The 27,341-nt window shown below is 43.2% G+C and overlaps 1 protein-coding gene across 18 annotated transcripts in view; it reads left to right on the top strand.

Annotated features, from left to right (window-relative positions):
- Positions 1–368: 368 nt before the first annotated feature.
- PARD3 (par-3 family cell polarity regulator) overlaps positions 369–27,341 on the top strand; it is a 766,077-nt gene continuing 739,104 nt past the window's right edge. For 15 of the 18 annotated variants that reach the window (XM_053668874.1, XM_053668872.1, XM_053668873.1 and 12 more), the window contains exon 1: positions 369–795. In XM_053668874.1, the coding sequence (XP_053524849.1) occupies positions 676–795 (120 nt within the window). In that variant the 5' untranslated portion in view covers positions 369–675. The remainder of the gene's footprint in view (positions 796–27,341) is intronic. The other 3 variants (XM_037131509.2, XM_037131501.2, XM_037131496.2) reach the window with 1 other exon arrangement.

Raw genomic sequence — 27,341 nt, 5'->3', positions numbered from 1 at the left:
TGTAGAAGCTAATTGACCCGGAACCCTCCAGTCCTAGGAAGGGGATTAAAAGTGACAAAGAAAGGGGCGGGAGTGGGGCTCCGGAGAGTCGGGGGCGCAGAGCGGGCATCTCCAAGGAGGGTTGGGGGTGTCGAGTGCAGCCCGCCGCACGCTTGGGTAGCGAGAGGCTAAGCCGGGGGGGACGCGGGGCCCGCCCGGGGTCAGGGAGAGGAGCGGAGGCGCCCGGGAAAGGACGGACCGGGCAGAGCGGCTGGAGTCCCGGGTCGCGCTCCGCCCTGCGCGGCGGCCGCCGCCTCCTGCCGCACGTGCGCGGTGTTGTGCGCTGCCGCCCCTCCCCTCTCTCCCTCCTTCCCTCCCTCCGCTCGCCGCCGTCCCCTCCCCCGCCGCCCGAGCGTGAGCGCCGCGCTGCCCGGGCCGTCGCCACCGCCGCGGAGCGCGCCAGACGCCAGAACAGGTGGCCGGAGCCGGAGCGCCGCGAAGGGAGAGGCGAGGCGAGCGCAGGGAGGTGAGGGGCCGGGCCGGGCGTGCGAGCCGAGTGGCTCTCCGGCTTCGCCTGCCTGCGCCCCTGGCTGCTCCCCGGCCAGCGGCGCCGCCGCGCCAGCCTTCAGCACCGGGCCCCGGCTGCTCTGCTGCGGTCAGCGAGGGGCGCGGGCTGGCCCCGGCGGCGTTGGCGGCATGAAAGTGACCGTGTGTTTTGGCAGGACCCGGGTGGTCGTGCCGTGCGGGGACGGTCACATGAAAGTTTTCAGCCTCGTCCAGCAAGCAGTGACCCGCTACCGGAAGGCCATCGCCAAGGTGAGGGGCCGCGGCGCGCGGGGAGGGGGAGGGGGTAGGGAAAGCTCCGGGATCAATATGGCGCTTCCTGGAAAGGGGAGGAGGGAGACTCGGGAGGCGGGGAAAGGGAAAGTGCGGCGGCCGCGCGGGCCTCCCTGCACCCCTAGTTCCGCGCCCAGGGCTGCTGGCTGCAAAGTTCTCCACTTGGCCCGGCCCTCGAGCGCAGCCGGGTGGACCGCGCCGGACCCCGTGCCCTGGGGCCGAACGCCTCTCCTCTGAGCTTCTGCCTGGGGCCGGCGTGGTGATAGGCGGTCCTGGAGCGGCCGGAGGAGCGGAGCCGAACCCGGCGCTGGCACAGCCCGCCTGGACGCCTCTCTCCGGTCTCCTGCAGCGGTTGAAATCCAGCCCCAGGCCTCTCACCATTCCCAGGCCTCGCGGGCAAAGCTGGGAGAGGGAATTTTTTTTGTTGTTGGGAGGAGAGTTTAATCATTCCACACACGCCGGAGAGTGGTTGCGTGTCTGCTCCTTCCACTCCCTGGTCCCATCGGGGAAGGAGCCTTTCTCCCTGCCCGCGAGTTGGTCTCGGGGTTGTGGGCTGCTGTGTGGGGGTCGCGGGCCAGTGGTCGGGAAGGCTGCAGGAGAGGGACGCGCGCTCCACCAGCTCGCGTGCGAGGCTGAGCTCAGGAGCTTGTTGACGCAGAGGCTCGGGAGCAGGGCTCCCTTGCAAAGCACAAGCCTGAAATCAGTCACTAAATTAAAAGTTTTCTTGCCAAACCCCCAGTGCGGACCTATCTGGAGCTAGCTCCATATGGTGTGGAGGCTGCGGAGCCTGGGCCTGAGTTTTCTCTTTTTCTTGGTGGACCAACAACATTGTCCCCACTTAACCGCATTCCTGTACAATGTGTCAGAAGTGAAAAGGCATTTTGTTAAATTGTTTTATCTGCTGTGTCTGTGTTTGACAACAGCCCAGCTCCGAAGTTTTCTCTCAAGCACCTGAGGGTATTTCCTTTGAAGTATGAATAATGTTTTGTGGAAAGCATATTCACTTAAAAATTTTTCCATTTGTTCCCCATAGTGTGGTTGCCTGGCTCCTGTGAACTTTGGGACATTAGGTGAGGGGGACGGTGGCTTTGTCAGCTTGAGTGTGTACAGAATGCGCCAGGTGGCATCCCCCAATTTTCTCTGAAATTAAGAAAAAAAAGCTCTTTTACATATTATTGTTTTTAGTATATGTTGGGTTAATAGCATAAGGTTAGCCTTTTAAAGATAGTGTTGGGGACGTTGAGGAACCTGACACAATGAAGGAAGGTGTTGACTTTATTTAATAGCTCTGAAATGTGCCTTATAGTTGATCGAACTCATTGAAAATCAAATAAAATTAGCAGAAAGTAGATACCTGTTTAAGTTGCAGTGCCAGTGGTAGGGTAGGAGAGGAGGAGTGGTGGTGGTGGGTAGCAGTACCCTCCACACCTATGTTTACTTTTTAATGGATTGCTTGTGAATGATAGTTTATGATTTAAATGTTCTAAAACAGTCATCAGGTTGCACCTGTGCCCTGGAAATGAACAAAATAAATCCCGAAAGAAAAGTGGAATATGCCCTGGCTGGCGTGGCTCAGTGGATTGAGTGCTGACCTTTGAACCAAAGGGTCACCATCCAGGGCAGTGCCTGGGTTGCTGGCCAGGTCCCCAGTAGGGGGTGTTTGACAGGCAACCACACACATTGACATTTTTCTCCCTCTCTCTCTCCCTCCCCCCTTCTCTAAAAATAAATAAAATCTTAAACAAAAATCTATAGGAGGAATATGATATACATTTTGCAGTGTGCCTAGGTTTCTGAGTAGGAAGAGGTGATCCACATTTCCTTGTTTACATGTTTGAAATTTCCATGCTTAAATTAGTTATTTACATGCATAAAATTAGTCATGTTTCATTTTGCACACAATACACATTGGTTGGAATAGTCTGTTTCGGAGATAAAACATGTAGTCCTCTGAGCCATTTGTTCGTTACACAGAACTTCTTAAGCATTTGCTATTTCCAGCACACTGTTCGAAGTGCTGGACATGTAGGGGACCCACTGGCTGCTTTTTGGAAATTGGACTGTAAGAATCTAGGACAAGAGACTCCATGGCCCTTCAAGTGAAGGAGGCCTGTGGTGTGGTCTGGACTGGCGTGTTGTTCCCTGGCTAGAAGGGAAGGCCTCTAGATGTTAGGTAAATGGAGTTGAGAAGCCTCATTGATAGATCTGGACCTTTGAAAAAATATTAATGGTGGTTGTTTCACAGTTACCTGGGAGCACAGAAAAGGAAGTGCATTTTTCTTAAAGGAGTCTTGGAAGCTATCCCAAAGAGAAGGAGCATAGGAGCCGAGTTTTGAAGGGAAGTTTATTACTAGGTTGGGAAGAAAGGAAGGGTTATTCTTAGGGTGATGGTAGCATTGGAGTTGGAGAAAATGAGAGGGAGGAGTCAGAAATCATTCAGGGGTTTGCAAAATTATGCAAATGCTCTTTAAGTGCAACTCAGCTACAGTAGGTGAATTTTTTTTTTAATTTATTTATCTTTAGAGGGGAAGGGATGGAGAGAAGGAGAGAAATATCAATGTATGGTTGCCTCTCATGAGTCCCCTGCTGGGACTGGCCTGCAACCCAGGCATGTGCCCTGACTGGGAATCAACTGCGATCGTGTGGTTTGCAGGCCTGCGCTCAATCCACTGAGCTACACCAGCCAGGGCCAGTAGGTGAATTTTAAGATGGGCTTTGCAGTATATACGTAGTTCAGTCATTGGATCGCACGTTTGGATCGCACGAGTGTTGACTCTCAAATGTTTCAAGAACCTGAGTATCTTCTGAGTCTCTTTGTATTTTTTCCTAAGTTACCAAGCAATGGTTACAATTAAACTTTAGTCCTTCCCGTTTCTCCAACTTTATTTAAAATACTGTAATTATGAAGCAACACATATTAACACTTGTTTCAACTTTTATTCTTTAGTTCTTCCTTACCCCTTATTTAGCACAACAAGATAATTTTGTATTGGGCATCTGGGAAGCTGGAGAGTGGTGTCTAGGTTGCTAGGTGACATGTGGCAGGACACAAACTCCCATCTGGTGGGGAAAAATGTGGGAAGATCATATTTATGGCTCTGTATAGAAGCTAACTAAGCCATAGGGGGGGAAAGGATAAGAGAAAGATCTCATGTCACTAAAGGCTTTCTCTGCAGCAAGCATTTTGGGGTGTGCTGGGGCACTTTTGGCATTATACTTGAGCTATTTCCTCTTCAGGTTAAACAAATCAATTTTTTCTGACAGTGGAGTGGTGTGACTTAATACCCAAAATATCCTCAATAAGCAGATATTTAAAGGCTTACACTCAGTTATAGCATTTTTTTCCCCCTCCAGTGAAAAAGCTGTTTTTTTTGCTTATGATGGATCACTGAGTGGTAACAGCCTTTTGGCTGTTCATTCCCACCCACCTGTCTTCATCCAGATCCTCTCTAAGAAGGGTGATCTGCTACCTGTTGAGAACCGTGTTACATGGACTTTTCTAAAGTGCTTAATGTTGGAGGACTGACTGCCTGTGTATGTGTCTGTTCTTGTGCCCTTGTTCTGACTCATCCGTGGTTCCCGATGCAGTGCAGAGCCCCAGCTGCAGTGGCTTTTTAGTTTAGTGTCCTTGGTTCCTGAGGGTTTTGCTGGGCACGCCTTCATTCTGAGTGAATCAAGGGTGGCCTTGAGTGAGGCTTCCTATTTTTCCTGTTGTGCTTCCAAACTGGTTATGAGATAGCTCTAAGAAAACCTCTAAGCTTGTTTAAAAATGTCGTGCTCTGTGAAGAAATAGACTAAATTTGTGCATTCAAGACATGTGATACAGGAGACAAGACAAAGAATACTATGAATAACAGTAGGTGTTAGCATTAATTGACAACAGAACGGTACTAATTGCTCCCGGATTTTAGAGATGGGAGTGGTCATTATGGCACTGGGTTTGCCCTGGGTCTGTGGAGTGGAATGTCTGGCCTTGGTTTAGGGCAGTGCTTCCTAAGTGGGCTGTGGAGTGGCCTCCGAAAGCACATGCTTGGTCAGGGCGTTTTGGCTCTGTAGGTGCGCAGTGGGGTCTGGGCATGCGATGTGGAGACTGTTTGCTTTGATTCTGAGAAGCAGGAGGGAAGACGTTGTAGGATGAGAAGCAGGGTGAACAGAAGTGTTTCAGGCTTGTAGGGCTCTTTTGACTCCTGTGGAGAACATGTGTCAGATGGTGGGAGAAATCCAGCAGAGGAGGACTGTGAATGCCAGGGTAAGATGGGATGGTTCAGGAGGCCTGGGGTGTTTGGGCGGGGCAGTAGTGTGGACAAGTGGACTCTTGGCAGGGAACTGGAGCAGTGGTGTAAGATATGTGGGGTCTGCCTGTGCTGCTGAGTAACATGAAGTGTGACGTGGAGGGAGGGACTGGAGGCCAGGAGGAGGCTGGGGGAGAGTTATGGGAACCTCCTACCTCACTGTTCTCTGGGTTGGGTGTGGAGACCTAGGTTTGTTCACCATTTAACCTCTGGCAAACCAACCCCATAGAACCTTATTTTCATCATCTCTAAAATGGGACCATCCCTTGCAGGGCCAAGGTGAGTACTAAACAGGATGATGAATGTGAAACTCAGTCCTGGATCCAAATCTCTCTAATGTCCTAACTCATCAAACATCTTTAGTTGCTGGGAAACTTTCCCTAGTATCCTCTGCCTGTTTTGGTTTTTCCCCCTTTGCTTAAGAAGGTAGTGTGTATTTTAATTAAAGAACAGGTGAGAATGTTGCTGGCTGCCTGGGTGCCATGGTCACAAGCACAGGTTAGGTGTGTGGTGCATGCGTGAGGCAGGGAGGGCCACAGCTGCAGATGTTGGCTGTATTCTAGCTTGATTATCTGGGCCTCTGGTTTTTGGGCCACTGCTTCTGTCCCTCAAGTGTGGAAATGTTAGACTTATTTAATAATTTGTTATATTAAAAAAAGTGACAACTTGAGATTATGGACAGTAAGTTTTGAAAATGTGTTCTCTCCCCCTCCCCCCCCCTTTTTTTGGGCCAGGAGAGGACTGTTGACTACTAAAATCATGTAAATTATGGTTGAATGAAAAATCTTGTGTCTGGTGTGAGATTGTCCTGTGAATAACTGCATGTTTCACACTTAAAAGTTTATTGAAACTTTCAGGAAAATACATTATTTAAGAGTTTGAATTACTAAAGAGGCAAGCAAACAATAGCGAAATGAAATAAATTTCTTTATTTTATTAACATTTTTTGTCTTCTCTCAAAAAAGAAAGAAGAAAGTAAATATGTTTGAAAGGACAGTCTTTCAAATGTAAATCTCATCGTCCTCTTCTGCCTAAGTGTCTCTTCCCCTTTTCCCTAGAGTCAAGTCCTGCACCTCAACTTGGCCTGTCCTTGTAGGAACCCCTCCCGCCTGCAGCCACTTCCTCTCCAGACTCCTTCACCCCCCACACTTGGACTTGCTAGCATTTTCCTACCTTTGCTCTGGCATTTTTCTGTTTCTTCTGCTTGGAAAGCGTGCTTGCTCCTCCCATGACTGCTTATCTGTTGAACCTCATCTCAGACCAGCAGTCTCTGCTCCTGAAGCCAGCTGGAATTCTCCCCTGCTCTTACTTCTCCTGGGGACTTCCCATGGTGCCTGCGCTCACCTGAACATGCTCTACTGTGTGGTACTCTAGTGTGTTTGTCTGCTGAAGAGAAGAAATGTGCTCCTTCTTCCTTCAGGTGCAATGCATGAAGGCCATGGCCCTGCTTCAGTCTTAACTCATATAGCCAGTATCTACCACATTGTCATCTTAGAGGCTGAAAAGGTTGAGTAAATACCAAGTTGGGAATAAATACATTACACATATTTTTACACTTTTATTTAGGAGATTGTAAGTAGCACTTGCTAATTTTAAGGACTTTAATGTTTGTTGCCCTTGGCATATTGCCACAAAGAACTTGTAATCGAAGCTAAGATTTAGGGTGATTTGGGAGTTCCTGGAATTATTCTTTAGTGTCAGCTATTTTGAAGGAGCTTGGTCTGTTTTTTCAGACCAAGCAGAGGTTAGTCCTGGGGTTTGCATTAGGTCAGGTTCAAGGCAGTTTGAATAGTGTGGTGTAGAAATCTGGTCTGAAACACACCTGTGCTCTGTCTGGAGCCTCAAATTCTGTCAGTTAGTGTCCTTGGGAAATTGCCAAGAGTAAATAGAAAAGTTTAGCATCTAAGATTTGCAGGAAGAGTCTAGCTGATGTGAAGTGCTTCTAGGCTCATGGTGAATGTGGATGAATTGGTCACAGAGGTAACATTTAAAGTCCCACCTGTACCACTAACCCATTGACAGATCCTCCATCTGTCCTGGGAGCTTTTACCTCCCTGTGGAGTTGAATGCAAGTTGGTGATGGTAAACACTCAGTAGATGTTGCATTTGGGGTGGGGGGGGAGGAGGGAGGGAGGGAAGGGAGAAGGGAAGAAATGTGTAAAATTGGTCCAGAAAGGTGCTTTCCATAGGTCATTTTTCAAGGAGAGGAGAAGAACTGGTAGGTCAGGCCCACATGAAGTGATTTCTTCCTGCTTGGCCATTCATGTAGCAGTCCTGGGTGGGGCCGAGGTCAGGCCAGTAGCATCTGGGAGTCAGTAAATTTATACAGTTTTACCTATTTTTGGTAAATCTTTACTGTTTTGCATGGAAAGTAGAAATGCAGAGTTTTGTGAACATAGTACAAATGTGATTATATTTGTTTTTTTGGTCATTATTTTATCCTATTTGAAATTTTTTGCATTTGGAAAAATTATGTAAAAATGACTTTCTTTCATAGCTCTGTGTCTTCATGTGTCTGGCCTGCTATCTTTGTGTGGTTTATGTCAGTAAATATTTTTGTTTATTCTTTTTACCTCCATTAAATGATATTGGAACTTAGAAATAAAGCTCAAACTTCATATTCAAATTATGTGAAATGTGTTATTTATTTTTTCTCTTAAAAATAGACTATAAAAAACATGTACAAGAGAAATGAAAACACTTATGTATACACAAAAAAAGTGCATGAATGTTCATAGCACTATTATTCATAATAGCCAAAAACGGGAACAACTCATTTGTCAATTGAACAAATGGTGGTATATCCATACATTAGAATATTATTCAGCCATGAAAAGGAATGAAGTACTGATACATGCTATAGTGTGGATGAGCCTTGAAAACAAGAATACGAAGAAAGCCACATATTCTGTGATTTCATATATACAGAATGACTATTACAGGTAAATCTATAAATACAGACAGCCGAGTAGTGGTGGCCCAGCACTGGGGGTAATAGAGTGAGACTATTGATGGCTGTTGGGGCTGCTTTAGGGGGATCTACATGTGGATTGGTGGTGGTTGTATGACTTTGTGAATACACTAAAAATCATTGAATTGTGTATACTTTAAGTGGGTGAATTTTATGGTATGTGATATCTCAATAAAGTTGTTTTAAAAAATACACTACATAGCCACTGTGAATAAAACTCCATTTTTAGGTATTTTATAGTTCTGAGAATCCCATAAAATATGCATTTCTATGCCAGAGACGCTCAGAAACCTCAAATGAAAACTGGTCATTTTTAGGAGTTTTCCATACAATGTGTTACCCCGCTTTCTTTGGCCTGCCCACTCTCTCCTGTTGCTGCCTGGCGAGCTCTTGACTGTTGAACCGCCAAGTTCTCTGTCTCCTTACTGTCCTTCCATGCCTTAAAGGCTGAAGCCAACTGTTTACCTGTTCTCTTAGCCAGAGATTCCTTCCTCTCCAGTTCATCAGCTGACTTTGCTGAATGAAGGTTGATTAGGAAGCTCCATAATGGAACAGCTTTTTTCTTTCTTTTTTTTTGAAGGGAAAAATATTTTAATTTTATTCTTTTTTTTAACTTTTTTTTATTGATTATGCCATTACATTTGTTCTATTCCCCTCCTTCATTCCCCTCCACCCTGCACACCCCTCCCCCACCATTCTCCCCCCCTTTAGTTCATGAACATGTGTCTCAAGTTCTTTAGATTCTATATTTCCCCTACTATTCTTGCCCTCCCCTCTATCTAAATGCGTGACCCACTGCAGACAGCCAGCAGCACCTCTTCCCTGGGTTCTGCCCATAGCTAGCCTGCACTTGGGATCCACCCCCCCCCCCCCCCCCCCCGTCCGCCTGTGCACCGCCCGGATCTTTTTTGCTCGACTGGCTCTGCTGCTGGTTTTGCCCCTCTCACCGGTTTAGCTGAGTCGTCCGTTATTTCCAGACTCCGTATCCGATTTTCTGTGTGGTTTGGTTGTGTTTATTGTTAAAACTTTGTTGTTTTTAGATTTGGTTGTGCGAGGACGAAAAGTGTTCCCACCTACGCCTCCATCTTGGCGGAAGTCCCCGGAACAGCTTTTTTCCAGTTTTTGGTAGTTTTGAGCTTTGGCAAATATCATACGCTCTGTGAGCCTCTGTTTCCCTGTCTTCATCTTCCCATATCCAGAGGTCCCGGGCTGGGCTCCTGCGATCAGTCCCCTGAGGACAGACATTCCTAGTGTGCTTGGTTGGTTATGGTGCTCATGGGCCTCTGAGGGTTGAGTGATGTGCGTGGCTTTTCAGGGGAGCTGACAGGGCACAGGGTCTTACTCCACCTACCCTCCCGGTGAGAATATTTTGCTTCCCTTAGTTTGAAATGATGGAGATTTTCCTCCAGGTCAAGCATATGCTAGTGAAACTTGTATATTTTGCCTGGAGGCATCCTTCAGAATTCTTTACTGCCTCAAGATAAGTATCTTGTAAGATAAATACATGCTCAGAAGTATTCCCTTTGTGAGGTATAACTAAATGTATGATGTGTGCATACATATTAACACACATATTCATGAAGCAAATATAAGTGGTTTTAGAGGTGACAGGTAGTATTATTTCTCCCACTTTTTATGTCTTTAACATTCAGACACAGTAAGACTTAATTTTTTGGAACTCAGATTTATTTTTTTCTGTTATATTGTTTTTCTTATTTGTATTGCATCTCTTTAAATTAGGACACTAACCTAATTATAGGGTTTATATTTCTGAAAAGGTCTTTTTGAGACATTTTATAATAAAAATGGATGTTTCTTCTCTAACACTTCAGAAAACAGCTCATTATATATCTGAAAAGCTTAAAATTGCTAACTAGTAAAAATATGTTATAGTAACATTAAAAACACTAAGGTGATAAGAGAATGAGCTTTTTATTCTATTTGTTTTTAAAAAGATTTCGTTTATTTATTTTTAGAGAGAGGGGAAAGCAGGGAGAGAGAGAGGGAGAGAAACATCAAATGTGTGAGGGAAACAATGATCGGGTGCCTCCTGTACCCCCCAAGGGGGGATCCGGCCAGCATCCCAGGCATGCGCCCCTACCAGGAATCCAACTGGGAACCTCTTGGTCCACAGGCTGGTGTTCAGTCCACCGAGCCACACAAGCCAGGGAAGTTCTACTTCTTTTAAGTATACAATGAAAACAAAACATTGTCCATGTTTCTGTTTTAATTTTCTAAATTCAATTTTAAATCCAGAAACAAAAAGTAGCCCCGGCTGGTGTGGCTCAGTGGATTGAGTGTTGGCCTGTGAACTGAAAGGTTGCTGCTGGTTCAATCCCTGGTCAGGGCACATACCTGGGTTGTGGGCCAGGTCCTCAGTTGGGGGCATGTGAGAGGAAACCTATCTTTTGCACATTGATGTTTTTCTCCCTCCCTTCTTTTCTTTCTAAAAATAAATAAATAAAATCTTTAAAAATATAGTAAACTGTTTTCTTTGGAACCTACTTTCTTAATCCACAGGGGCATTGTAGTTTATAATTCTGAAGCTCACTGTGCAAAGTCATGTGTGGACAATAGCCAGGTTCCTGCCCAGCAGCATCATACTCTGCAGTGAGATTCTTATGCAGACAGCAGTGCCTGCAGAAGAGGGAGGTGGACCATGCAGGGTATTGCTGGTTCCTGACGAATCACCAACACAGCAGCTAACTGCCAAATTCATTCAAGTGGAATGCGGGATTGGTATCTTTACCACTTGGTTTGGGATGTGGGAAAAAACTTTCAGACAGATTGAGAGTTTCTGAATGAGAAATGAAACTCGTTTAAATTGATAACTGTTTAAACAACCATGTCTGAAAGACAAATGCTTTTTCTGCATTTGTACTGTCTGAGGAATAGGAAATGAGTAAATTTTAAATTAGGAGGGCACATACGATCAGGAATTCTTTTTTTCAGGAAAAATCCTGAGTTTTCTATGGTGGGTCAGTATTATCTTTCATTTTTTATGACCCACGTCTTAAAACACAGATGCTTGCAAAAACACAATTAGCTGAAGATGGAAAGTTTGATGGTGGATTTTATTTTTCTCCTAGGAAGCAGGCAGGTAAGATGACATGCTCTGGACTGGGGTTCAGAAGAACAGATTTCTATCATTGGTGTGTCTGAGAGCAAGTAGGATGACGCTATAAGCCCAGGATCCTTGGCTTCTAAATATCTCCTACTTCATGGGATGATTTTAGGGTTCAAAGAGAGGAAGTAAAAAAAAAAGCATTGTAGTAAGTAAAAAGGAGTTGATGTTAGCTGTACTGTTCCTTTGTTTTTGGTTGCCAGTGATTTAGTGTCACTCAACATCTTTTAGGGTCACAGAACATCTTTTGCTTAGGTAGGTGGTTGTAAGGGTTGACAGATTGATGCAGCTTTTCATACCGTAGTTCAGCTAAAGGCACCCAGTGCCAGTCACTTGAAGGCTTCACACCCTAGAATCAACCTATTCATCATACTAAAGTAGGGAGTGTTGTGTTGAAGGCTCGCTTGGGTTCTGGGCATGGTGGTGTTCATAAGTCAGACTCTTGAAGTTATCAACAGTGCATGGTGTTGTGTTCAAGAGGGCCACTCTTCTCATTCATACTTTCCACACCAAAATATTGAAAGTTGTTTTCATTTCTTTGAGGATCTTAAACATTTTGTCATTAAAAATGTCCCCCCCCCCATTTGTGTTTAGGGAAGTTGCTAAGTAGCTATTAAAATAATAAAGCTTATCTAATTGTGCAATGTTCATAACTTGACTTTGATACCTTCCAGTATTTGTTTTTAAACATTGTTTCACATGAGTGCATTTGAAATTCAAAGCTTTTGGGACAGGACATGAGAAAGAGCATTATCAGAATCTGGAATTTATATGCAGCTCTTCCCTTTACAACTTCCTGTGTTTTTTTGTGCTTTGCTAATGAAAGTGATGATTGATGCTTTCAAAACTTTCCAGAGTGTCCCAGCAGTTTGGAAAACTCCCCAGAGTTTTTCTTTCCAGCTTTATTGAGGTATAACTGAGAAATAAAACAGTGAGATATTTAAAGTGTGCAATGTGATGGTTTGATACACCATAGTATATCAAAACTTTTTCCCCAGGTCTGTTGGGAAAAAGTCCAACCATTATTAATATGACAAGAATGGTTTGTGCAACATCCATGTAACCTGCCAGCCAAGGAGAGTGGACTGGAATGTGTGTGTGTGAACAATGATGACTTCACTGTACTAGTCAGTGGGGGTGGTAGACACTGTTGAATGAGCATGTGTACTGTGTGGCTGTGGCATTCAAAAGGACTTAGCAAGTAGAACAATGAATCTGCATCAGATTTTGCATTAAGCTTGAACATTCCTGCATGGGACCTATTTGGATGATTCAGAAGGCTACGGCTATGGGCAACTGGTGATTGGCAGCCTCAGCATGACAGTGCTCCTGTGTCACGTCTCCTGCAGAGGTTTTTTTTTTCTGTGTGTGTGAAACATCAAGTGACCTAGCTGACTCAGACTCCTACAGCCCAGATTTGGCACCCTGTGAGTTCTGGCTTTTCCAAAAACACAAATCACCTTTGAAAGGGAAGAGATTTCAGCTGTTGATAAAATTCAGGAATATGCAACAGGGTGGCTGCTGGTGATTGGGGGATTTGTGTGAGGTCCCAAGGTGGCCTCTTTGAAGGGGACCATGGTGTCATTGTCCTATGTTTCTTGTATCTTCTTCAATAAATGTCTCTTTTTCATATTACTTGCCTGGATACTTTCTGGGCAGACCTCATTTATACATACATTGTAAAGAGCTTCTTCCTCCATTGAGTTAATGAACACATGTATCAGCTTACATATTTACCTTTTTTTTTTTGTAAGAACATTTAAGTTCCCTCTTCTCTGGGAGCGTTTTAGACACATCTTAGTCTGTTTTTATATGTGGGATTTTAGTCTGATGCATAGAGTTTTTGGTCCTGGAGGAGCAGTACTTTTAGTTCAGTTTTTGCTTTTGGTGCAGTTAAGCTTTTTGGGTCAGGATGGATGACTGAAAGCTCTTGCACAAGAGGTGCAATATTAGGGGCATTGTTTATCTGCCTATAAGGTTGGGAGGTTGTTGAGAAAGTACCTTTAACAGGGTGCCTTTTGTGTTTTCTCAGTCTCAATTTATTGAGGGGTTTCAGAGAGGTTGAAGGAGAACCTAGAAATAATGGTGTCAGGAAATAGTAGTGGCAATCCTAATACTATTGGTAATGGTTTACATTTACGGGGTATTTTGTGTGTCAGGTCATAAGTGCTGGGCTCAGTGCTTTATGTGTACATTCAGATCCCATGGGGGCGGGTGGTGTTGATGTAATCCCAAGTTTACAGGGGAGAACACTTGGGCTGAAGGGAATAAGAAAGCTGCATCTGGCGCATGGCTTGGTCTTCTCTGACTGCAGAGCCTGTGCTGTGACCACCATACCGTGACACACTGATTGTTGCAGCTCCATAAGAACAAGTTCTGTTCTCACTTGGGTTTGGTTGAATGGCTTGTGGATTTAGAGAAGAAGCGCACCTTTGGGATGATCAAGTTGGTGAGGGTGAACAAGGCTGGGCTGGCCTTTGAAGACCCTTGCTGCTCAGGTGTGGTTCGTGGACCAGCAGTGTTGGCATTACTTGGAAGCTAATTAGAAATACAGAATCCTGGATCCCATCCCAGACTCTGTATTAGAAGTTGTGTTTTAACCAGATCCCTAGACTACAAGTGAGGAACACTTGGAAGTGCCTTCCAAAATGGAAGCCCAGTCTCCTCACAAACCAAGGAAGGTAGATCTCCAAGTAGGGGTTGGGTATTGGTATTTCTACACAGCTTCTCAGTGGCTGTCTGTGCAGTCAGGGCAGTGACCTGCTGGTCTGGAACAGCGTCCACACCCTTTGGGGTTATTGTGTTACGTGATGTGGGACCCTGCTCCTCTTTTTAGCTGTACACAGAAATTTTCAGAATACAAGTTGAGAGGGTCAGCCAGGGTGCCCTGGGGGTGGTCACTTTTATGATAATAGGCCAGTCTGTACATTTTTATTTCTACTTTTGAAGTCAGTTCTTCTGCCTGTTTACTTTGAGTTTTATTTGCAGAAACAGCAGCTGTATTAGTTATTTCTTAGGATTTTATGTCAAATCCTTTTTTAAAAGGATTTTCCACTAATTATCAATCAATTTTTTATTTACTGGGTATATATGATTTTTTAATGTAAGATTTTATTTTTATTTATTTTTAGAGAGAGGAGAAGGGAGGGAGAAAATGTGGGAGAGAAACATTGAACAGTTGCCTCTCTCCATACACCCCAACCATGGATCTGCCCATAACCCAGGCAGGTGCCCTGTCCTTGGTTTGAACCAGCAACCTTTTGCATTTTGTAACAGTGCTCAACCAACTGAGGCATGGCGGTCACAGCCTATCTGTTAATGACATCTAGTGTGAGTTTAATTACCATTGTACTAATAGAAATGCATTCAGGGATCCAGGAGAGGTAGTAAAAAAGAGCAGTGGGATGGTGGGGAGGTGGGGAGGGAAGATCAAGATGACTAAGATGCATGAGTGGTGGTCTGAGTCAGGTCACAAATATCCTCTGGGTTCCCATGACATAGAGAAACAGGACAACTAAGATCTTTCTTTGGTTTGAGGTAGAGCGGGTAAGAGGGCTTGTGAGCCGTGGACTAAATAAATAATCCTTTGGCTACAGTTTCTTTTCAGCCTGTTTGTGGATATACATCCTTGTTTCGGGGGAACTGTACTGTGAGAGAAGACTGTAGGCACTCCTTTCATAAAGCCAGAGGGGAGTGCTTTTACACACATTTTCGTTAGCCTTCTTAGAACATTTCCATTTAACAATTTCTACCCCCACACCAGGTCACCAAGGGCTGCCTGGCTGATGCTGGCAGCATGTGCTTGTGGTCTGAGGCCTCCTGGACCTGAACATGGGTGAGAGGATTCATTTGACCATGGATTAGTTCTGTCATCTTCAGCAACGCATTGTCATTTTTGTTTCTCCTGTCAACATGGCTCCTTACACATTTTATGTATTTCTAAACGTAGGGAAAAGAGGACAGGTGACTCAGCTGCCATTCTTGCACTGTCAGCCTGGGCTCAGGTAGCCACTCCTGTGCAGGTCTTTCCAGTTCTCTCTCCCAGGGCTCCTGTGGTGTTGAGCACACCGACCACACTGAGCACCCTGCACTGTGCTCCCAGGGTTTGTGTCAAAACTGGCCAGAGGTGATTAAAACAAGAAATCACTTCCTCAAGGGCGTTTTCAGAGCTGCAAAGTACAGTTCTTGGTAATAATAATATTTAAAACATTGTCTTCAAATATACTGTAGCTAAAAGAACTTAACTAGTACTGAATTTTATAGACCTGATAGAGATGTCCATGTAAGAATTTTCGTTCTTGTTTGGCAGTTTCAAACAGCACATAACCTTGAGTTGATATGCAAAATTGTTGCTTGGAAATTAATGTATATATAAGTATTGCCGCCTGACAAGCCATCTGAAACTTAGTGGCTTATATCAACAACTATGTAATGATACCTCATGATTTTGTGGGTCAAGAATGTGGGCAGAGCTCAGTTGGGGGATTCTTTTGCTTCACTGTGGGTTGCTGGGAGATTCTCAGCTGGCAGATGACATACATACTCTGAGGGACCTCCCACATGTCTGGTGCTTAGTGGGGGGTGGCTAGAAGCCTGGGTTTAGCTGGGGATGTTAACTACAGCACCTGCATGTGGTGTCACCAGCATGGAAATCATCACAACATAGTTATCCCTATCTTCTATGTGCCAAACCAGTCAGTGAGTGACCCAGGCTCTGGGGGAGGGGACAGTAGCTCTACTTCTCAATGCAAGGACTGTCAAAAATCTCGTGGCCACCTTTATTTTGACATTGGTATTTATGCATGCATGTGTGTGTACTGCATGTAGCCTTGAACATTTAATCTTTTTATTTCGTGTCATGTTTTAAAATTGTCCTTTTCTTGAACTAGACATGGGTAATGAAATGCATATCCTGAACTTTTGAAGCTATCAAACCTAAGAAGTAGTTGTAGTCATAATTCACGAGTCCTAAGATCTGACTGCGTTCCCAGGCTATGTAGTCGAAAGAGATAATGATAATAATACCTTAGGTTTATGTGGCATCATCTTCTCAGAGGTTCAAAGTGATTGTGCCACTCATGTTCCCTTTATTGGAATGTCCTGGGAGGTAAATAAGCCATAGCACCCCTGAGTTTATAACATGGACAAAGAAGTGGGGTGGTTCCATCAGGCTGCTAATGAGCAGGGTTTGGAGGGCAGCTCTTCTGATGATCAGAATGAATATGTACTGATCAGAATACGAGTTCTTAGGTAGGATTCCGGAAAACAGTGGAGGTCAACTTTAGTATATCCAGTGATATTTTAAGTTCTATACCATTTGCCAGAGAAGTGTTACGTTTGAAGGACAGTTATTTTTCTGATGTGTGTGTGTCTGTGTTTTGTAGATGATTATGGGTATTATGTCGCAGCAGTGCTTTGCTGCAATGGATTGAGTTTTGGGTGCTCAGCAGAGACAGAGATGGTGGAAAGGGTAAGGCAGTTATTGTGGCTGCCCAGTAGTGAGTGTGTGGTGTGGACCGAGGGCAACATCGGAAGGGGGAGCCCTTGTCTACTCTTGTTCCTCAGTCCCCCCATCAGGGAGCATCTCCTTGTATTTCTCAGTGATTATGTGGAATTTTCAAGGAGAGTTTAAGCATACACTACTCTACCCCTGCTGTTTATAGCCAGACTTTTGAGTAAGTTGCTACTCCACTGTAATACTCCAAATGCAGTCTTGCTTACATCTGTTCAGTTCTGCTTAAAATGAGCTAGTTTACATGTCATTGAGAGGTATCTGGTCTGGGAATAAACAGCTCTAGTCCCCATTTGTAATGGCTGTCTCCTGGTTCCTGAACACCTACTGCAGGTGAAATGACTCACCCTACACGTTTCCTAAGGACAGCTTTCATCACAGACTCTCCAGGACAGAGAAGTCCGTAGTTCTGCATGGCTTTCCAAGGCCCATGCACACTTACCAGCCTGACACTGGACCCAGCCCACCTTTTCCTGTTGCTGTCCCATTGCTGCTCTCCACTCTGCCCTGAAGAGTGACAGCACTGACCCCAAGGTCATGCTGACTTTTCCAGCTCCCATCACTGTGTGTGTGTTGTCCCCTTACCTGGAATTCTCTTCCTTATTTTCTCTCTCTCACCTTGGATTTTCCACCCTTTCCTCTGTACTGCTGCCAGGGCTGAGGGTTTTGTTTTGTTTAGAAAGTTTCAGAGGCCTTTTGTTGCCACAGACCTGTTGCGTCTCCGTCACCCTGCCCAGTGGCAGTCAAGGCTGTGCTCTGGCCGGGCTTTTCTCTGCCTGGGCACCACATGCCATTGCTTGAGCCCACACTGGGTCATCTCTCCACAGCCTTAGGCATAGCCCAAATTGTGCCTTTCCTGCCTCCCCACCCACAATCCAGAGATTCAAAAATAGGTACTCTGAGTTAAAGGGATATAAAGGTTCACTATGTAAACACGTACTTTTTCAAAGGAAGTTACCTAAATAATTTTGACTATATTGTTACATGTATTATTACTTGGAAATAAAAGTGGATGAATTTTTAAGAGACAAGAAGCTGATACTGTTGTGAAGGATTTTTAAAGTGTTTTTCTTCAGTGTGTGATTATCCCAGCAGCCATCTCCACGAGAAGCCCACAGTGTCCTCTGCCTTACACTGCTGACAGCTGTGGCTGGATTTCCTGTGCTCAGGTGTCACCAGACAGATTATGGGCAGATAACGCAAGTTCCAGATGGTGGATGACTTGTCCATAAAGTGGGTAAAAGAGGGTGAAGTGTGTCCTTTGTGGAAAAACAGGGTCCTTGAAAATTGCAGGGTAGCTATGACTAATGGTAGAGTTAATGAAGAATATTCCTCTAGCTGTTTTAGCCAAAAGTTTTTAAAAATATCTTTAAAAAATATATATTTTATTGATTATGCTATTACAGTTGTCCCATATTTTTCTCCCCATTATTACCTTCTGCCCTGTACTCCCCACCCACCACCCCTACCATTATTCTCTCACCTTAGTTCATGTCCGTGGGTCATACATATAAGTTCTTTGGTTTTCCATTTCCCAAACTATTCTTAACCTCCCCCTGTCTATTTTGTACCTACCATCTATGGTTCTTAATCCCATACCTTTCCTCCCATTCTCTCCCTTTCTCCTCTCTGCTAATAATGCTCCATGTGATCTGTATTTCTGTGAATCTGTTCCTGTTCTAATTGTTTGCTTAGTTCATTTTTGCTTTTGTTTTTTAGGTTCAGTTGTTGATAGTTGTGAGTCATTTTCCTATTCATAATTTTGATCATCTTTTTCTTAGATAAGTCCCTTTAACATTTCATGTAATAAGGGCTTGGTAATGATGAACTCCTTTAACTTGACCTTATCTGAGAAGCACTTTATCTACCCTTCCACTATAAATGATAGCTTTGCTGGATAGAGTACTCCTGGATGTCCTTGCCTTTCATGACTTGGAATACTGCTTTCCAGCCCGTTCTTGCCTGCAAGGTCTCTTTTGAGAAATCAGATGATAGTCTTATGGGAACTCCTTTGTAGGTAACTGTCTCCTTTTCTCTTGCTGCTCTTAAGATTCTCTCCTTATCTTTATGTTGGGTAACTTAATGATGATATTTCTTGGTGTGTGCTTCTTTGGGTTCACCTTCTTTGGGACTCTCTGAGCTTCCTGGATTTCCTGGAAATCTATTTCCTTTGCCAGCTTGGGGAAGTTTCCTTTCATTATTTTTTCAAAAAAGTTTTCAATTTCTGGCTTTTCCTCTTCTCCTTCTGGTACCCCTATGATTTGAATGTTGCAATGTTTAAAGATGTCCTGGAGGTTTCTAAGCCTCTCCTCATTTTTTTGTATTCTATACTTCATTCTTTTCTGGTTGAATGTTTATTTCTTCCTTCTGCTTCAAATGGTGGATTTGAGTCTGGTTTCCTTCCTGTCACTGTTGGTTCCCTGTACATTTTCTTTTATTTCACTTTTCATAGCCTTCCCTTTTTCCTCTGTTTTGTGACCATACTCAACCATTTCTGTGAGTATCCTGATTACCAGTGTTTTGAAGTGTGCATTTGAAAGGTTGACTATCTCTTCATTGCTTTGTTGTATTTTTTCTGGAGCTTTGATCTGTTCTTTTATTTGGGCCATATGTTTTTTTGTCTCTACATGCCTATTATGTGGTAAGGGATGGAGCCTTAGGTATTCTCCAGGGTAGGGCAACCCACATTGCTGGGTTTTGGCAATGTATGTGGTAGAGGCATCCTAGAACGAGCAATACTGCTTGTTTGGCTCTCACCCACCTTCAGTCACTTGCCCTGTTACCCAGAAACAAATTGGGTCCTTTTGGTGCCGCTTCCCTAGGTGGGTGGGTTTGTGTATGTTCCAAGACCCTGTGGGTCTCTTCAGTCAACTCTACTATGAGGCTGGGAGTTACTCCTGCTGCCTCAACGCCCACAGATTTTTTCAGTCATAGGTTTTGAGGCTTTATTTCCCTGAGCTGTAATTGTGGGTTGCACGGTCTGTTTCCCTTCCCAGTTGTTCTTCCAGGTTTATTAGCACGCAAATGTGGGACCGCCTGCTCTGCCAGCTGTCGCCATACTGTGTGTCCTCTCTGCCCCAGTTGCCTGTCTCTTCCCCTCTTACTGGTCTTAATGAATGTTTCTTCTTTTATTCCTTGGTTGTTGGAGTTCCATACAGTTTGATTTTCTGGCAGTTCTGGTTTTTTTTTTTAATTTGTTGTTCTCCTTTTGGTTGTGGAGACAAAGTGCATCTACCTATGCCTACAGCTTGGCTGGAAGACCTAAAAACATCTTTCATAATTAAGTGTGAATGACTGTTAGGGTTTTTTTTTTCATTAGCTATACTCTGGGGAGTGTGAAAGTTGATGATGGAAAAATAGGTGCTGCTATATTAATGGAAACATTTTTGGATTGAGTCAGGGAAGAGCACTGGAGGCTGGAAATATTCCTCTTTCTATATCTTCCTTCTAAGAACTTGGTAGGCCCTTTGGACTCCTATCTGTCATCACAGGTTCCCTCACTCCTGGTGTTGGTGTTGGGCTGAGCAGGAGATCCCTGCAGAGCAGATGAGTGCAAATGCACCTTGCCCTGAGGTTGGCCCAGCAGTTCTGCAGGGGCCTGCAGAGGCTATGGGCATTTGGATGCAGCGGAGAGAGCGGGCAGCATGGGATCAAGTTGGTTTGGAGCCCAGGACGGCATTGTTGCGTGTGCAGCCCGGGAGTCAGATCCGGTGGCATCACCATCTTAGCTCCCCCAGGGGGTGCTGGGCGGTCACGGACAGGCAGGAACTTGTGCTCTCCTGTTTCTTGCTGCCCCACCTCATCTCGTGTCCCTCATTCTTGTCTCTAACCCAGAAGGAGAAGCAGTTCTTTTGAAGAGCTTGTCCTTTCCATCAGAGCACAGCATTGGCTTAGCCCACAGCTTCCTGAGAAGTGTCAGGCTGGGCCTGGGTGGTCTGTGCTGACATTTGCCTGTAGGGAGTGGGGCTGGCTGCTCTTGGCACAGCCCCTGCCCTGAGGCCTGCGTGCTGTGGCTGGAAGCAGGCTCCATGTTTTGGGAGCTGGGCAAGCCTTGGTTTGGTGGTTGCCAGCAGCCCAGTGGAGCATTTCCTCAGTTTGTGAAGTCTCAGGGAAATGGCTTTTGCCCGTGACTGTCCAGGTCACCCAGACTTAGCTTAGGGTGGTCTGAATTGTCTGGTGGCCTCTGTGTGGCTGCTGCTCTGTGGTGGCAGATACCACAATCTCTTCTTTTCATTCAGAGTGGTGTAATGTCATAAAATGATAATGTTCGTCTGGCCAGATTTAGGACTACTGTTGTAGTTGTATTGTGTGTTGCCTAACTGAGTAGAGGAAGAAGCATCCTAAAGTAGTGAGGCTGTCATTTGCCTTTGTTCCTGCAGTGGAATTATCTTCACCGTGTGCACTGCTTCTGCATGCATGTGTGCTCGTGAACGTGTGTGTGTGGAAGGCTGACATGGAAGGGATTGTTGTTAGTGAACTGCATGAGTTTTCCAGTGAAAGACTTGAGATTTATTTGACAGTCACAGGCTGTCTTTTGCTGTCTTTCAAATAATAAGTAATTCTCTTATGTAATACTATGGGTTAAAGAAAGTGTGTTTTTGTATGGCTCAGCAAATCTTTAAAAACATTCATTCATATTGGGATACATTGCTGGAATATTTACAAAAAGTTTACGACAAAATTTTCTGTCCTTTTCATTTTGGGGGGATTAACTTGGCTACCACTTCATTTTTCCTGATTCCTGTTAAGGATACGCACTGTCCCCCCCTTTCCTGGTATCCCCTCTTCTCATTTCTTCACAATCCACTGGATGGGTGTTGGCTGTGCAGAATTGAGCGTTTGAAATGAGGGCAATGAGGAGCTGTGATGTTAGCCATATCACAGAGAGGACACAGCCTCTTAAGTTTTTACTCTCTGTGACTTTTAGGTAATCTATATTGGGTGCGCTGTGCTATTGCCAGGGAAATTATTTCAGTGTCCTTTCCCCCTTTTGTTGATGCAGCAGCATCATTACTGTGCATGTCTCCTTGGGGACCTGCCTGATTGGTAACTGAGTGCCGACAGAGGAAGTGGAAGGCAGTGTGCAAGTGTTCTATTTAAACAGACACAGTCTACAGTTTATTTTATTGGATTTCGTCCTCTGAGTGAGAACACCACAAGAAATCGTATCACAATTTAGAAACTGCTTGCTCACACCAGATTACAGGCTTCAGACTGTGTTACTGTTACCTTTGAAGGCATGTCTTTAATAAATGAGGCAATTTCCTGATCTATCAGTGATTCATCAGGAAAATGACCAGTTTTACCCTGACCCAAAGCTGCAGTGTGGCAGACAGTCTGCTTCTGCAGGTGAAATCTCTCTGTAGTTCTGGAGTCAGGTGCTGGAGCAGAGGTTCTTCCAGATCCATCAATGATTCATCAGGAAAATGACCAGTTTTACCCTGACCCAAAGCTGTGCAGTTTTGTAGACATTCTGCTCCTGCAGATGAAATCTCTCTGTAGTTTGAGTTTGATTGAGCCTGATGAACATTTTCTTGAAAAAATGTTAAACATTAATTGTTTACAATACAATAAATACAATTTCATTACAGGAAATTTGGAATGTACAAATGATTTTATAGAAGGTAAAAAGTCACCCATCATCTTGCCACCTAGGGTAATCTAAAATTTGAGTATTTATTTTTAGTGTGCCTATGTTTTTGTGTGACTGTAGATGCTTTTTTAAATAGTTGTGGTTGTGATTCATATACAGTTGTTCCTACTTACTTAATTCACTTAACTTATTTGCATTGTGTCATGTCTTTTAAAAATTGTCATTTAAAAAACTGTGTGGAGATAACACAGGGTCTGACAGGAGTAATGCCTGCTTGAGTGGGGTTGGGAGGGCAACAATATGAATGTACTAATTTATAGTTTTAATTGGAACATTTCACCTAAAATGTTATATGGTGTGCTTCAGTGTGATACTGTTGTGTTACAGAATTACATGCTTATGATTTTGTAATGCAAGATTTTTAAGTAATAAAAAGGGGCATTATTTGTGCCAGACCCTGGAAACACACACATGCACAGACACACTTATCTGTCTATTATTGGAAATTTAGTTTGTTTGCCCATTTTCATCATTTAAAAACATTGTGATAATCTTAGTATATGACATGTGGTCTACGGCCTTGGCCGGGTGGTCCCGTTGGTTGAAGCGTCACCGTATATGGTGAAAGGTTGTAGGTTTGAGCCCTGATCAGAGAACATACCTTGGTTGCAGGTTCAGTCCCTGGTTGTGATGTGTACAGGAGGCAGCGATTGATGTTTCCCTCTCTCAAATCAATAAACATAACTTTGGGTGAGGATTTAAAAAAATTGGTTCATAGTTTGATTTATTTATTTAAAGTAAGTGTATAACTATTTGGTGGGAAGTCATGAACATTTTGAGGCTCTCAGTTTATGCATTTTGCCAGTTTGCTTTCCAAAAAAGTTGCATCAGTGTACACTTGGCCTGCGTGGGGATCTGCTCCCTGTTTTTGCCAGGGAGACCTCCTGTGTCAGTGGGTGGCAGTGCTGCTCCTGCTTTGCAGCTGTGTATCCCTGGGACCAGGAATGAGGTCTTCAGCCTCATTTTGATCCTATTAGCTTGTTATACCTACTTCTCCTTGATGATCAAATGAGAGGTGTGTATCTAAAAGGCCTGACCTAGAGCTTGGCCCAAGGTAGGCAGTTGGTGCAGGGTACTTCTCTTGACTCATCTTATGCCCACTGCTTAGATTTTTCCATGCTAATGATTCAGGGGAATGGATTGGGAGCTAAAAGATGACTACATCAACTTGTTCTATATTTTCAGGGAAACACACAAGTGCTACTTTGAACTGGGATTCTGTATAAAACAGTTTGAAAACCAACATCTAATACTCAAACTATCCACACCAGGAACGTCACATGGAGTGGAATTCAAAGGTTTCCTCATCTCTAGATAATTTCCCGTTTGTCCTCATGGCTGCCTGTGTCTTAAAAGACTCTTTGATGAGTCTGGTGGTTGGGGCTTTGTCAGCGCATGTGAGCTGCTCCTTCTGCTCTGTGCTTTGGGTGTGGGGTGACATTTTTTTTCTCAGCTGGATTATGAGTATGAAGGTTATCTCTGTTTTACTTTAAGATATATTTCATTGGATCTTCAGGGATTTTTTTCCATCTTTAATGTGATAAAAATGCTAAGTGTCTGCTGCAACATTGTTAATCCAGCTGCTTAAATGTCCCCGCTTGATTCAGACCAGTTGCATGTACATCTAATCCTAGCAGTTTCTGGGACAATTCTTTCTTATTTGGCGACTCGCCCTCTCACTGATGTGATAACGTCATCTGGTTACCTGATCAACATCTGTCTTTTGTTAAGATTCTGTCATTTTGGAATCATTATTATTTTGTTTTCCTTTTCTTTTGAGTGTGTTATGTTACCCTCATTATACACGATGAGGGTGTCCTTGTTACCTGATGTGCTGGGATTAATCTGTGTTTGTTATGAACTGGGTTTTATCTTTGTAGTCCTGAAGGGAATGATAGGTTTCTAGTGATTTTTGTCAAGTCTCTGAGGATTAAGGAAGGATGTGAAAGACCTATAAGTTGTTTTGATCACCTGGCTCTGAGCTGGATGTGGTGCTAATTTTTAGACCAACCGCTTTAGAGAACTTTTAAAAAGGTTTGCAGCTGCGAATATCCGTTTTTGGTGTTTAATCTACCTTAACTAATGATGTGTATTAGTTTCTTTGCTTTGAAGTCTGCATGACATATTTGGGCTTTTACAAACAAATGTATATGTCCATATTGGAAAATAAATATGTGGAGGACCCTAAAACTCATTTTTAAATTTTTTAAATATTTATAGTAAGCAGTGAGTGAAAAATTTTAAGTGGATCTTCAGAGCATGTTATGAAAATAGAAACATTAAGTGACTTGGTGTGTGGATCTCATATGTTGGCCCCTGTCATGTGCTAGCAGGTGAGCTCCCTTCCTTTCTAATTCTCACATATTATGAGACGCTGCTGACTAATTGCCATTCATAAGGTTGTAGGTCAGTCCTCTGGTGGCAGTAGTGTTTAATGCCTTTGGAAATGTCAGAGGACTTTTGCCATTCCCTGGTAAGCCTATTCGCTACTTTCCTTATGAGGCCCATACTACCAGAAATGTTGTATTTTAACATCCAGCGGGGTATTGTTTATTTATTTGGACTAGTACAGCATCAAATGCTGTGCTGTCACTTGGCTACTTTTAGTCTATGATTATGGGTCAGAACTTGGGCCAGAACTAAGAATAGTTGCCAGAAAGGAATCATTTGGGTCATCCTTAGCTTCTGCAGGAGGTTGTATTTCAAAGCAGAAAAATAAGGAGAAAATTATTAAAGTCATGGATTTTGATTTCTGGGATTTCAGAAGCATAACTGTGATACTTGAGCAAGATTGAGATTTTAAAAACTATTTACTGTGAAAAGGACAAAAATCACTCCTCATTTTAGTGTATAAGTAAAAATGAAGGCTAGCATCCCAGGTAGCTTTGCTATGTGTACTTGAAAGATTGACAGCTTCCTATGAAGCATTAGCAATTGCTTTCCTCATAAGAGTCCTTAGAATTCTTTGTCTACTATTGAACAGTTTCATTTTTGTTCCTATGATTAATTTAAATAAATTTCAGTATCTACTTTAACCATTTCCAGCAGTTCTAAGGCAGTGAGGAAATTTAGTTGGTGGTTAGATTTCTTACACAAACTTGTTAAAGAGGGTGTTGAGAATTGAACATTGAAAGGAATGGATATTATTAGCAAAGCTACTCTGTAATGCACTTGAGGGTTTTTGATTAGATAGAAGTGAAGAGACAGGAAGAGAGAGGGCAGAAAAAGCTCTAAAATGCTGTATTTGAAAATACCAGGAGAAAGCTTATCTCCCTTTTGACTTACTCTTGTATTATTATTCAGATATTCACTGGGTAGAGTAAAACTATCCAAAATCAGTTGCATCATTTTACTCCTATCATCTCACAGGGGGCTAGAGTTTTCTTTCTTTAATTTTAATATCTTGCTATGTATATTGTATAACTTAGATTGCTATAAACTTTTTAGAATACTTCAAATATTAGAATGAAAGCTTTGACAGTTTCAAAAACACATGATGTATGTGTTATATATAGCATGCTTCCAAAGTGCTTAAAAGAATGCAGTAAAATGATTTGGAAATATATTAAACCATTATTAGTATTTGTTTTACACTGATGGGATGTGGTGGGTCTGTTTTTTAATCCTAAAGTTTTAATAATGTGATTGGTCATATTTTTGTGATAAGTTAAAACTGTATAATCTCTTGCTTTTACTTTAAATGTGCTGGAGGAATTACTATAGTCTCAAATAATAACATACATCCTGAGGCATTTATTCCAAATAAAAATTGAAGTCAGTCAGAAATATTGAAAAGTTAAGTAAATTTATTTTAGAGAAAATATTTAGAAACCAGAATTTCTGTATGAGAGTTTCATCATTTAATCTGTTATATTGCCAAATTGGTGCTTTTATACTTACTGTTTCTTGGATTTGGTTGAATTTCAATATAATTCAACCAAATGTTCAGTATTAACACACTGACAAAGGCGGTATTTTAAAAAATGGTTTAAACTAACTAATGTATAAATGCTCAAAAATATTTTAAACTAAATGAGGTATAAATGCTCAACATTAAGTCCTTGGAGGAAAGCTGGCACAAAGGAGGAAGAATGAGTTAACCTTTGCGTACACTGTTAGGTAAAGAGAAGAGCAGTTATGTGTAGAGAGTCCTCCTGGTACTGCAGGTCTTCTGGTGAGTCAGCAGTGGGGTGCTCAGTCCTTGTGTTTGTGTTTGATGTTATAGTGAGAATTACTATTTTTATTATAAAGAGCAGACATGAAGCTCGTGTTAACATTTTAAGATTATGAAAAGTGGAGAGGTTCCTCGGTGAAGATTTTTCGGTGTGCCCCCAGCTTGGTTGAGTACATCAGGCCCTCCAAGATTCCATAGGTAGCCTTTCCAAAACTCGACTCCAACACTCAGTGGAGGAGCCTGGGTGCTGCCTCTGCTCTCCTACAATGTCTCAGAATTCTCAGTACAAGTGTAGCTCTTCTCACACTGCTTGATCAGAATGTGTTTGGGTTATATACTGTCCTTGAATTAGGCGTGCATAATTTGTTGATGACTTCTTGTGCTGTGATGCTCTGGGTCCAGAAGCAATTCAGGATGATATTTGAGGGAAACTTACATGGTAATAGTTGAGTCAAGGTTCATTCTATTACTGTATTCTCATTACAAGTAAAAAATATCTAAAAATTAAAACAGTGTGTCACAATTTCTCAGTAGGTGCGCCAGATATAGGTGTCACCTTTTAGAGTGCTTAAGCATTGTGAGGAGACAATTCCATTAATTATACAGTTTTGTTCTTCTACAAAGTTCAAAACATCTCCACTGCAATCTTGTGATTGTTCAGACCACACAGTTCGGTTCTGGACTGTCTGGTGTTGTTCAGTGTCCTCCTAGTGGTTCAGATGTTGACTTTCCTCCCCTGCGGTCCGGGGGTGATGCTTTACATCTTTTACACTGTGTATGGTATATATGGTGCTGAGCA

The sequence above is a fragment of the Artibeus jamaicensis genome, unplaced genomic scaffold, assembly GCF_021234435.1.
Source record: "Artibeus jamaicensis isolate MK-2021 breed Jamaican fruit bat unplaced genomic scaffold, CSHL_Jam_final contig_515, whole genome shotgun sequence".
Lineage (NCBI taxonomy): Eukaryota > Metazoa > Chordata > Mammalia > Chiroptera > Phyllostomidae > Artibeus > Artibeus jamaicensis.
This window is presented reverse-complemented; position numbering and strand designations above follow the sequence as displayed.